This window comes from Vipera berus (genome assembly GCF_964194415.1).
Source record: "Vipera berus genome assembly, chromosome: 1".
Lineage (NCBI taxonomy): Eukaryota > Metazoa > Chordata > Lepidosauria > Squamata > Viperidae > Vipera > Vipera berus.
In genome coordinates this window covers 105,254,909-105,267,847 of record NC_138202.1, presented here as the reverse complement: position 1 = coordinate 105,267,847, position 12,939 = coordinate 105,254,909, and the positions used below count along the sequence as shown (strand labels likewise).

Genomic DNA, 12,939 nt, shown 5'->3' with positions numbered 1-12,939 from the left:
AGCTACAGTCATTGTAGCCACCCAACATGAAGCAAATTTTCACAAGCAACATAAAAAAACAACATGGGAACCAGACCATGCAAAAAAGACACATGTCTGTTTTGCATCCCCACCCCCCACCCCCATTCTATCCATCACGGGCCCCAAGAAGTATACCTGCCAGACTGAAGGCACTTAAATGCCATCATTTGCTAGCAATACCTTTCTGGATTCTGCCTAGAACAGATGGGGCAAACTTTGTTCAAATGAATTAATGAGCACAAGTTTGTCATTAGAACTGAGAACAAGAACAAAGCATTTCAACCTCTCAGGGCACTCCATAGGCGACCTCTGTGAAAGGGAAAAAAATATCTTAGTAACTCTTTCTGTATAAATCAAACATATTTCTTTGATAGTCAATTAAAATAAAGGCCGGTGTCTGCTGAGAAATACTTAGCAAAAGAAAGAACTGTGACCTTTGCAGTAGGTGGTGAAAGTTGTGGTTGGCACATATTTCCTCATGTAAATGGAATATAGGACAAGAAAATAGAAGAACTGGGTCTTGCTGACGGATAAACCTTTTGCAGTGACACGTGTAGAGACGATAGTCAGGAAAGTAGTGGTGAGAACAAGGACAGGGAAGAACAGGAAACTGGCTTGGTAACCGGGGCAACAGAACAAGAACAAGGAACTAGCCCAGTGGTCAGAAGGAACTAAAAAGGAACTAAGAAAGAAGGAACTAACAAAGGTGCTGTTCCAGAAAGTCATGTGTTGATGGTTTTAACAAGAAAAGGGAAATGGGACAGATGTTGGGGTGGTTCCAGAAGTCAGGGGCGGGCACAGTGCTAAGGTATAAAGCCTTTCTCAGAGATGAGGGCATTGCCATTTGGCCACTAAGCCGTCACACTTAATGACTGCTTGTCCATTTGGCCCTTATTGCAATAAGTTGTTGAAATGTAAATACTGAATTTGCGTGTTAAATTTAAATAAACCTCTGGATCTTAAAAGTGAGACTTTTGCTGTGTGCAGCCTCTTCTTTCAGTTACAAAAGTTTTTCCTCTGATCCCTCAGAGGACCTGTTTTTGGAAAAGTGTGAATTTTAACAGCCACATCAAACGTAATTTTTGAGCTGGGATACATCAAAATGTTTCAGGCAATTTCAGAAGGTCTTAAGAAACACAGTGGTTTTTTTAACACCTTACGATTGTTAACTGATACTGCAATTGTAGTCGTGTCTTCCATGTAACCTACATCCTTCTCCTCTCTTCCCCACACCTTACCTCAGTTTAAACCCTACATTAGTATCTACTCTATACATCTGATTTGTGAGCTACAGCTCACAAAGGATTATGCCTTTCGACAAAAACGGACTTCGTTCGTTAGCAAAAATGTTAGCAGAGTCCAGATTCTCTAAGGCAAAGGGTGGGTGAATTTGAAATACGATTATTACATGCAATTTTGCATTCACTCTGTTATTGTAAATCATGGTGCCCTTTTAAAAATAAGAGAAATTCTATATTGCAACTTTCTTTCCTTTTCTATTCTAATTGAATTTTATTTTTTTGGTATCTAAGCACATTAATATTGTAACTCCAGCCACACTTTCTTGTGTGTAAAAGTGGCTTGTTGAAAACATACACAATTGACCTATATTGTTCTTTTTCTTTATTTGTTTTCAATGTTTGCCATTTGTTAGTCTTTTGCTTGGGAGCTTTAAAAAATTGTTAAAACCAATTTGGATGTCTTTATTTGCCCGTACAAATAGAATGCATCTAGCAGCATTGTCGGCCTCAGTTCCTCCACTTCATTTCATTCTTCAAAATATGCATGTTCTTTAAAGTATTACAATAAAACTGTTAATATCAAGTAGTGTAAAAATGGTGGTTTTTCATGATGAAATTAACTTTATGAGATTTTCAGTATGTTTCCTGGCAAACTGAATGCTCTATCCAATATACTCTGTAACTTGTATTTTTAATACACTGCATAATATTGGTATTTGGGGAAAAATATATTTATTGGTGGAAAATGTCTAGCATTCTTCTAAAAATGTTTAATTGATGTAACATTTATTATGCCGAAGGATTTCTTAGTTTGATACCAATTTTCAGAGTTCTTTGTATATGGCAGGCTTGCTTATTTTCAAGAGAAGAGATTTTAGGGAAAAATGATCAGCATGATGGACATTCAGAATCTCGACTAAACTTTTTTCCTAAGAATCAAAATGAAAGTATGAAAAAGAATAAGAATACTTTGATATCTGCTGAAATTCATAAATTAACTTTAAATGCATTGACAAGAATATAGAAACTGTACTGTTCAACCATCCTTCATTAGATTCCGAACCTGAAGATTTTATATTCAGTTTTGTTGCACACCATTAAAACCTGAATTTAGAAAAGTGAAAGCCAGAAGAAAGAAAATTTTTAAAATGAATCATAGCATATTCTTCAGCATCATGTGAAGTTCAAAATGAAGTAAATAAGAAATTTGGATCAGAATCTGTGGCCCTGAAAGTCGATTTCAATCTGAAGATCAAACCAGAAAAAAACGAAGTTGACAACAAAGAATGGAAATTACAGGAAGAATAGACATTTTCAGTAATTCACTAATTTTTTTGTTGAGTGGACACTTCAAAAATATTGGTTTTGTATTGATAATTGGTATTACTAGAATGGACATATCAGAATCCCTTTCATAATCTGGATGCTGCTTCAACATTGGAAACATCTTAAAAGAAACAAAAAGGACTCATGTTTTTGAAAAAAGGCTGTGATTTAGAAGACATATGTTAATATTAAGAACATTTATGGATGCGGCAAACTCAGACTACATGTGAAACCTGTGGCACTTGTGAGTTGGTGTGTTAAGGTAAAATACAATTTTTATCATAAAGTGCTGTTCCTAATTCTTGCTATTTTGGATACTGTTGTAATACATGTAACTTAACTTTTTAAAAAACATTTAACTGAAAAAAAACCTTTTGTAAATGATACCTATTAAGAAATGGGGCATTTGTTACAAAATCTGATATCTAAGAAAACTCCTTAGTCAATGTTATTGGACAGGAGATGATGGAAAAACGTAGGACTGAAACGTGGTGTGTGAATTTCTAGCCCGAATGTTTGAGAAGAAGAATTAAAATAAGAAAAATCATTTGTGCATGACAAATACCTGGCATCACATGTCAAATGATCATAATATTTGCCCTGTAGTTTTTTATGACTAGTATGGAAACAAAAGAAAATTTGTATAAAAATAAAGTAGTGTTTCTTTGTTTTCATCAAACAATAATTATCAGCAATAGTCTGAGATGGGCACATCTTACATTTTCCTAATAAAAATTTATATTTATGGTGTATCCACCTACATCTGAATAATTCAAGTGCACCAGATGCTTATGAAGTTTGCATTTCTAAGAAAGGCCTGCTATTTTATCACCATAAATTAATAAATATATGGAAGCCTAATGAGTCTTTTTGCTCTAGATGAAATCTCCTAGAGAATTTAGAGGTTTTTATAATTCATTTAAGGGACGCGGTGGCTCAGTGGGTTAGGACGCTGACCTTGTCGTTCAGAAGGTCGGCAGGTTGGCGGGTCGAATCCCCAGTGCCGCGTAACAGAGTGAGCGCCTGTTACTCGTCCCAGCTTCTGCCAACCTAGCAGTTCGAAAGCACGTAAAAATGCAAGTAGAAAAATAGGGACCACTACGGTGGGAAGGTAACAGCGTTCCGTGTGCCTTTGGCGTCCAGTCATGCTGGCCACATGACCACGGAGACGTCCTCGGACAAGCGCTGGCTCTTCAGCTTTGAAACAGAGATGAGCACCGGCCCCTAGATTTGGAAACGACTAGCACGCGTGTGCGGGAGAACCTTTACCTTTACCTTTATAATTCAGTTATAAACTATGATGAGATAAGTAAACCCATGTTAAATTGGCTAGGGATACATTTGTTGTTAAATACATTGAAAGTTCACAGATATACCTTCTAAAGCAGGGGTGTCAAACTCGATCACGTAACATGATGTATCGAGACGGTTTTTGCCTTTGTGGAGTCGGGATGGGCGTGGCCTGAGCGTGACGCATCTGGCCCGTGGGCCGCCAGTTTCACACCCCTGTTCTAAATTATGACTTTTGCAAGTTAGCACAAGGTGGTATTTCTTTTTTTCCCCCTTTAAAGTATGCAGAGGTTATGTCTAAGGGTCTGTTTGAGGACATTGATAGCAGCATTTCTGTGACTATGAATTTTATTCTGCAGGTCCCAGCAGGGATGGCACAATTAGTGAAGATACTATTCGAGCTTCCCTTATCTCAGCAGTCAGTGATAAATTGAGATGGCGAATGAAAGAAGAAATGGATCGTGCTCAGGCAGAGCTGAATGCCTTGAAGCGCACAGAAGAGGATCTGAAAAAGGGTCATCAGAAGCTTGAAGAGATGGTGACTCGTCTAGACCAAGAAGTGGTAAGCAGGAGGAAAGACTCTTTCCTGAATAATTCTGGTTGTGCAAAGTACTTGTACCTTTTTTTTCCTTTATCTACTTCTACTGCTTAGGGCACTTGGTGAGAAAGACAAATTGGAAAAAAAATCATACGTGAATGATACATTTCTATTTATTCCGACTTTTACATTGTAGAGATCTAGTCACTACAGTTACGTATGTGGTATTGACAAGCCCAGTGAAAAGGAAAGATCATTTACTGAGGCATCTGGATAGAAATAAAACACTTGGTCTGGGAAGTAAAGATTCCCTGTGAAAGAGATGCTTTTTCTTATGCTTCGATGCTTTTCCTTTCATATTTCGTCATGTAAATCTATACGTTGTGGTTGCATCTGGAATGCTGTTGCAGATCTTTATCTCATAAGCAGTGATGGACAGGTTGAACCATGCTTAGTAACACCCGTGTTCTGTGAACTGCACGGGTTACCATTTGGCTTTCGGATGTGCTCCAAAGTGCAGGTTGTCATCTGTAAACTCCTTCCTGGCAAAACGCCTAGTCATCTGAGGAACCATCTGTTTCCTTCGGCCTCTGCCCATCCGGTAAAATCTTATAGAGTTAACTCACTCCTGGTCCCATTAAGTAAGCAGTATTACCATCAGAAGCCAGGAGGCAGGCCTTCTGCATTGCAGCACCCATCCTCCGGAACAGTATCCCCTTGACCGCTCTCCTCAACTTTTAAAGATCTTTGAAAAGGGGCTTCTTGTCTGTTTTTTAAGCTTTCCGGCAGAGGAGAGAGTTTTATTTATAGTTAAGCCACCCCAGATTGTTAAAGTTGCATGGCCTGGAAACTGATAATTAATAAATAATAAATACATCTCAAAAATAATATTATGGAGAGGATAGAATGGGGGGAAATTATAGCAAAAATCTCTTTATCACAGTAGACAATTGTTAAGCCCCCTTGAAACATCTATAGGATATAGATGTTAGGTCAAATGGATATTGCACAGTGTTATTAAACAGGGAACTTTTATATACTTAAAAATATATTTTAAAATCTGGGGAATCTTGGAAGGAAGCACGTGAGCATGTGTTGTTGTAAAAAGGTAAGCTGAAATCATTTTTGCTTTATAACATGCATGTGATGTACCCTGAATCTGAAGGAGCAGTTTTTAATTATTTAGGGAGTTCACATATCTATAATGAAAGAGTGATTCCATCAGAGTGGGCAGGCCCAATGGGAAAAACACACTGTTCCTAAACAAGGGACTGAGCAAAAAATGGATCATGACAAATTGATCAAATATTGCAGTGAGGTGAGGCAGTTATGGAAATTAAATCTTACGTTAGGAATTATTAAGAAGGGCATTGAAAATTATTTTTTATAATAATATGCTTTTATAGAAGTATAAGGGCCAGACTGCTGCATTTTAGAATGGCTTTTGTAACATTGGAAAAAAGTAGAAAAAATGCAGTCATACTCAAATATATTTGAGATCTAGAGTAGTATCTAGTGAGTTAAAGGAAAAGTATGAATAAAAGAGTTTATTATAAAGGCTTATAAATTTATGAGGGCATTGAAAAAAATGATGGATATATATTTTATATATAAGAATAGTAGCAATGTGCATGGGGCTATCAGTCTGATATCACTACTGAATCATATAGGAAAATAGTTGATTTAGGAAATACAGGATTTAATTCAAATCTATTAAGTCTCTTCTTAACTCCCTTGGGCTATTTTATATTAGTAATTGTACGTGACAGCCAGTGATTAAAAATGCCAGCCTAGAAATGGGATGACTTTGGGCTAGTAACTCGGTCTCAGCCTTGGGAAAAAGTCAGTGGCAAACCAGTTCCCAGAAGGTTGCCAAGAAAACTGCAGGGACTTGTCTAGTGAAGACTGACTTAAAGGAGCAGCCACTAAAAAAAAAAAAAGGGGGACACTACTCAGCAGCCAAAGGTGAAATTTAGACTGTCAATTTTAAATGGATGTAAAGTCATTTTAAAACAAGTTGTCTGTCTGTCTGTCTAGGCTGAAGTTGACAAAAACATTGATCTCCTGAAAAAGAAAGATGAGGAGTTAAGTTCTGCCTTGGAAAAAATGGAAAGCCAGACAGAAAACAATGACATAGACGAAGTTATTGTTCCTACGGCACCACTTTACAAACAGATACTGAACTTGTATGCGGAGGAAAATGCTATTGAAGATACCATCTTCTATCTGGGAGAAGCACTGAGGCGTGGAGTTATAGACCTTGACATCTTTCTCAAGGTAGCTTTAATGAAATAACCAAAGATACATGACTATACTGGCAGTTCCACTTCTCCACATTAATTCTGAACTTTAATGCTATTTAGTAAGTGTGATATACAAGTGCACTTTTATTTTCCTGATCCAATATTTATTTTATTTATTTATTTTAATTCCATTTATATCCCGCCCTTCTCCGAAGACTCAGGGCGGCTTACAAGCTTAGCAGTAGCCTCCATTCTATGTATATGCCTGCTTATTAGGGCTTTCACACACACCCCCAAGCAGCATTATTACAAAGTCAGCTTAATTGCCCCCAACAATCTGGGTCCTCATTTTACCTACCTCGGAAGGATGGAAGGCTGAGTCAACCTTGAGCAGATAGTAATTTTGGTATGCAGATAGTAATTTTGGACCCACCGTCCACATGGTAACTAGAAAGATATAAGCATATGTAGCAATACCTTGCTCTGCATTTCATCTTCTGTTTGTTTAGTTTCTCTCTCCCATATTTTTCTTTCGGGTTTCCCCCCCCCCCCCCCCACACACACACTAATTTACTTTGTTACTGACTTTTGCCAGCAGTACTCTGCCAGTAATTAATTCTCTGCTCCTGGCTATTCAGATTATAATCTTGCTACTTTTCAGTGGAATACTTAGTATCCATGTGTATACATACACTGAAGTTCCAGAGAGGTATTTTATGAATCTGTCTTAGCTCGGCTTGGCTTGGTGGTTGGCACTTCCTACTAACTTTTGTTAATAAAATAGAAGCTCTCTCAACAGAGATCTATTGAGAGAAGAAAGTGGAATCACCAAAGCAAAATCGGTAGGAACAGTAGTTTATTCATACATCCTTTATAGCAACACTATGCTTTATTAAAAAAAAAGCATCTTCTGTTTCTTTGTGCAGAGGTAGTACAGTCAGTTAAAGACAGGGAAATAATGGATTTAGGTGGTATCTTTATTTACATCTCTCAAGGAGTGTTCTCTAAAATTGGGACTACAACTTCCAGAATTCTGTGATAATATAGCCAGTTATAACTGCTGCTTCATTAAGCTAATGCATGCCAAATTGGTATTTGAAAACACTATAGAACAGGCAATTCTCAACTTAAAAACATTGTTTAATGACCATTTGAAATTACAACAGCACTGAAAAAAGTGACTTATGACCATGCTTACTATTGTTGCAGCATCCCCATGGTCACATGATCAAAATTTGGGCATTTGGCAAATGGTTCATATTTATGACAGTTGCAGTGTCCTGAGGTCACCTTTTGTGACCTCCTGACAAGCAAAGTCAATGAGGGAGCCAGATTCATTTAACAACCCTTCTACTAACTTAAGAACTGCATTAGTTCATTTAACAACTGTGGTAAGGAAGGTTGTAAAATGGGGCAAAACTTGCTTAATTACTGTCTCACTCAGCAACAGAAATTTTAGGCTCATTTGTGGTCGTACGTTGAGGACTACCTGCATAGAAGTGATCCACATTTACATCGTAGAGTTGGTGCCTTGGAATATTGTCCCATTTCTGCTAATTAGAGCAGCTTCCTGTTGATTTTATGGCTTTATCAATATGTAGCTGATAATATAAAATGTCTTTTAGCAAAAACCACGATATACATTGTGCAAAGGTAAACCACCTGAAATCATTGGGAAGTAAACTTAAAATCTATTGGGGAAGGAAAGGTACTAAAAATCAAACAGTTTTTCTTACAGTAGATTTTATTTTGACAAGCTCTTTTCAAAATGAAAATCTGAATTAGTAGTTGTATTTATTTATTTCAATACCGGAGTAATTGATGGTCTCAATTACCTGTACATCATGTTTGCTTTATCACTCTTCTGTGATTCATCCTAGATTTGTTTTACTTCTTTTCAGCATGTCCGTCTCTTGTCTCGCAAGCAATTCCAGCTGAGGGCGCTTATGCAGAAAGCAAGAAAGACTGCAGGACTTAGTGATCTCTACTAATCGATGGCATGAGGAAGTGTAGTGGGGGCCAAATGGTCATATTTTGAGTTTCCTTTGAATATGTAGGTGGAAAAAAATAAGTTATTACATCATCCAATTGTAAGATATTTTGAATGGATAATATATTTTTCTTTCTCTTCTTTTTGGTAAGGACTAGCTTTCATGAATGCACTTTCAATTTTCTGTAAACCTTTTATATTGGTGGACTGATAGCTAAATAAAATCCATTGCATAGCCTGTTTTGTGTGTGCTATTGACATTTGTGTAGTGTGCATGTCATTGTTTTCTTTAACATCTGCAGAATATAGTTGGAATTGTTATCTGTGAACTTCTAAGATCAACTTGTAATAAAAGCCTAGAAGATAACTGGAGGCTGAGATAAAACGTGTTTTACATTATTTAAAATTGTTTTATGATCTGATCCTTTGCATACATACATGGGAAATAAACCCATTTATGATTAGTAGACATTTCCTTGCATTAAAAAAACACTATCACTTCTCCCCTATTAGCCATAAATATATTTGCTCATTATTAAATCACTTATTTTTTATTAGATTAATTCTTTAAGATGTCTCTTGAAATGTGCCATTAATTTGATGAATTAATAACAAATTTGATGGTGGCAATTAGCTTAAATTACTTTAAATAAAAACTATAAACAAGCAAACCAATGAAAGATTAATTCACTATTAGCTATGATTGAACTGTGAAGCAGCATTCCTATGCAACAGGAATCCTACATGCTTTGATTCTCCCATATTCATCATGGACATTTAAACCCTCAAACTGATTTTGTAAGAGGGAGAATTCATTTTCTTGTCTGATCACACTTTTCGCTCTGAAGATGTATTTTATATATAGCCACCAATTGCACATATTAAATAACCAAATTCAAACAACAAAATATATTAAAATAAAATATATTAAAACCATGGAAAATAATATATCTGAGAGTGCAATTCAATTTACTAACAATGCAACCCTTTAGCAGGCTCTAGCCCAGTACTACCAGACCCCCAAAGCATAATGGCACAACCAAGTCTTCAGGCCCTTCCTAAAGGCCAGAAGGGGTAGAGCTATTTTAAGTTCTAGGGCAGGCATGTCAAACTGCCGGTCTGCGGGCCAGATGTATCACTGAAACCATGCCCACCCCATTGCCGGCAATGGGGAAAAAGTCCCAATACATTGCACGGTGTCACGTGACGTCGGGAGTTTGACATGCCTGTTCAAAGGGTGCGCATCGGCAGGAAAAGCTCTCTTCCTGGGTGCTGTCAGATGACATTCCTTCATGGATAGGATCTATAATATGCATCTCATGCTGGATTTGATGGAATGGGCGTCATTTATTGATGGAGTTGCCAGTCCCAATTGTGATTAGTAAGTGAGGACTACCTGTATAAATCAGGCAGGGAGGGCAAGAATATATGCACCACCCCCATCTTGAATCCTCCAGAAGTCATCCATAAACACAATCTATGCCATCTTGGTGCTATAACTTGGAATGAATGGAACTTCAAACGAATCCACTTTCTTCTGGGTCCTTTGAAGTTGTGCATCTGCCACCTTCTCAACAAAAAGGGAAGGTTGCAGCTGGACGAAATTTAACCAGTACTGTTACATCCAAGGATTATCTCTTGAGAGGATGGATTACTTACTACTGCTTCAAGACAGGGCAAATCACCCTCTCCTGCAAAAAAGCATTCACTACTGCTTGAAACCAACATAAATATAAAAAACAGGTGGTAGCATTCACAGTAGCAACGGCCTTGCCCGCTTCTATGGGACCAACCGGCTGAAATTTCCCAGAAAACCAGGCAAGATCATACCTCAATAATTTCTATAGGTCCTGCCCAGCTGGAGTCCAACTATGACCTGATTTCAGCAACTTTATCTGCTAAATGCCTAGAATAAGTATGAATTACTGGTATTTTGTTTTTAATAACATTTAAATAATGTCCTATTACTGGAAAAACAGTTTCCAAAACCTGAACACTGTTTTTAGACAAACCTTCTATGACTACATTTTGTCAAGGGTGAAACTGGTAGCTACGTGCCTTTGCTTTCAGCTTGCCTTTAGATTAAGGGGGGGGAGGTGTTACTTTCAAGTGGGTAAGAAGGAGAAACGAAACTTCAAGTCAGCTAAAGACCATAGGAGTCTGAAGCCTTGTCAAGGACACCAGAACAGGTGTGGATTTGAAGCAGATGGTTCCCATAACAAAGAGAACTTTTTAAGACATTGGGGATTTGGCTGGGAAAATTATTGTTTATGTATATGAATTGGTGTTAGGACCTCAGAATTAGTTTTACTTTGATATAACCATGTAATGTATCCAATAAACAGTAAACTTTTCAGAAACGGAATGAAATGAGTTTTATTTGGATTCTCAAGCTGAATGTCGACACATTTAATATTTTAGCCTCCCACAATCTCAGATAGGAATAGGAATCAAATATAAAATGTTTTATTAAATTTCCTCAATAAATGTATTGAGATTTGCTTTAACACAAGTCATAATGGTGATGTGTAAATTTTGTGGATACTTATATAGTCTCTTTTCTATTTTGTAAATATTAATGGTTGTATTCACAGTCTGCTGTTCATAGCAATATTCTTTTAAGATCAGTGTGGAATTGTTCACCTATGTATTGCATTGGTCCGTAGTGGCGCAGCAGTAAGAATGCAGCACTGCAGGTGAATTCTGCTGACTGCTAGCAGTTTGGCAGCCTGATTCTCAATGGCTCAAGGTTCACTCAGCCTTTCATGCTTCCGAGGTCGGTAAAATAACAACCCAGATTGTTGGGGACAATATGCTGACTCTGTAAACTGCTTAGAGAGGGCTGTTGTAAAGCACTATGAAGTGGTATATAGTCTAAGTCAGGGGTGTCAAACTCAATTTCATTGAGGCCCGCATCAGTATTGCGGTTGCCCTCGGGGCCGTGTGGGTGTGGCCTACTAGGTGGGCGTGGCTAGAGTGCATATGGCCTACTGGGTGGGCATGGCCAGCTCTACATCGTTCGCAACAAGGGTGCCTATGGGGGCCCGGGCAGAAGTGTGTTCTGTACCAGCCTGCTACCGGCCCTGCAGAAAAAGCAGGGACAACCCCTTTACAAACGGCAAGAGGCTGGAATAAAGCCTGCCAAATTTATTAACATAAAACAGACACCAACCATGAAACAGGAGCTATGAAACAGGAACTATTCAACCGGTTGCCTTCAGCAAACCAGCCCTCCCACACATTCCCCTTTTATACAGTTCAGGGCGTGGCTTCTCTCTGCCTCCTTCCGAGGTGCCCCATTGCCTTCCTGTTTACTCCTGATTGACTGCCTCCTGCGTTGGGCGTCCTTGAACAGGGCCAGCTGTGGGTCATCTTCATCCACGCTGTCAGGCTCACACAGCTGGGTCTCCGTCGTGACCAGGTGGGAGGGGCCTGGCTGAGGGCTCTGCGGAGCCTCAAGGCCATCATCAGCAAGCTCTTCAACACTCCCCTCCTCCTCCTCTGAGTCGTCCGACCCAACTGCCGAACCCACAGGCTGACCCTGAATCACAACAGAGTGGGACAGATCTGAGGGTCTCTGGGCCAGGGCCAAGGCAGTGGGGGCTGTTCCCTCACTGTTTCCAGGATGGCTTCGCGGGCCACATGAAACCACTTCGCGGACCGCATCCGCCCCCCGGGCCTTGTGTTTGACATGTCTGGTCTAAGTGCTGTTGCTATTGGTCGGTCCCTGTTACATAGGTATTCTTTGGATCATGCTAATTTACAGACTGTAGCAGCAGGCAAGTTCCGTTGAATCTTAATACCAGAACTGCCTTTGTAAGGAAGGTATTGTGTTCTGTTTGAGACCACATATATAGAAAACGTCCATTTAACTAGTGGAAAATATTTCTCAACAATCCTAAAAAAGGAAAAAAACAAAGCTTTTTCTTCCCTCTGCCTCAAGCAAATGTGGATTTAGTATATTGACAAAGGTTCATTGAATTCCATTCTGCCAGAAAAGTGTTCACCAGGAACACTAAGGTTATTTACTATAGTACTTAATTTTAAATGGGTTTGTTCTTTCTTGAAGCTTTCTGCTGATAACTGTATAATCTAATTCTTGTTTAATGCTTCAACCAGATGAAACTGTATGGGGAGAGCAGCATGGCTCTGCAACTTCTTAAGACTTAAGAGCATTTGATACCCATCAGCCATGGCATAACATGATTGCCAGCTTCATAGATCATTTTAAGTTTTATTAATTAAAATTTGCCACCCATCTCACCACAAGGCAACTGCTTTCATAATAGA

At 38.5% G+C, this 12,939-nt stretch overlaps 1 protein-coding gene across 2 annotated transcripts in view; it reads left to right on the top strand.

Moving 5' to 3' along the window:
* TSG101 (tumor susceptibility 101) overlaps positions 1 to 9,021 on the top strand; it is a 38,023-nt gene extending 29,002 nt beyond the window's left edge. For both annotated transcript variants that reach the window (XM_081339643.1, XM_081339642.1), the window contains 3 exons: positions 4,238 to 4,440; positions 6,454 to 6,693; positions 8,561 to 9,021. In XM_081339643.1, the coding sequence (XP_081195769.1) occupies positions 4,238 to 4,440; positions 6,454 to 6,693; positions 8,561 to 8,650 (533 nt within the window). In that variant the 3' untranslated portion in view covers positions 8,651 to 9,021. The remainder of the gene's footprint in view (positions 1 to 4,237; positions 4,441 to 6,453; positions 6,694 to 8,560) is intronic.
* Positions 9,022 to 12,939: the final 3,918 nt, after the last annotated feature.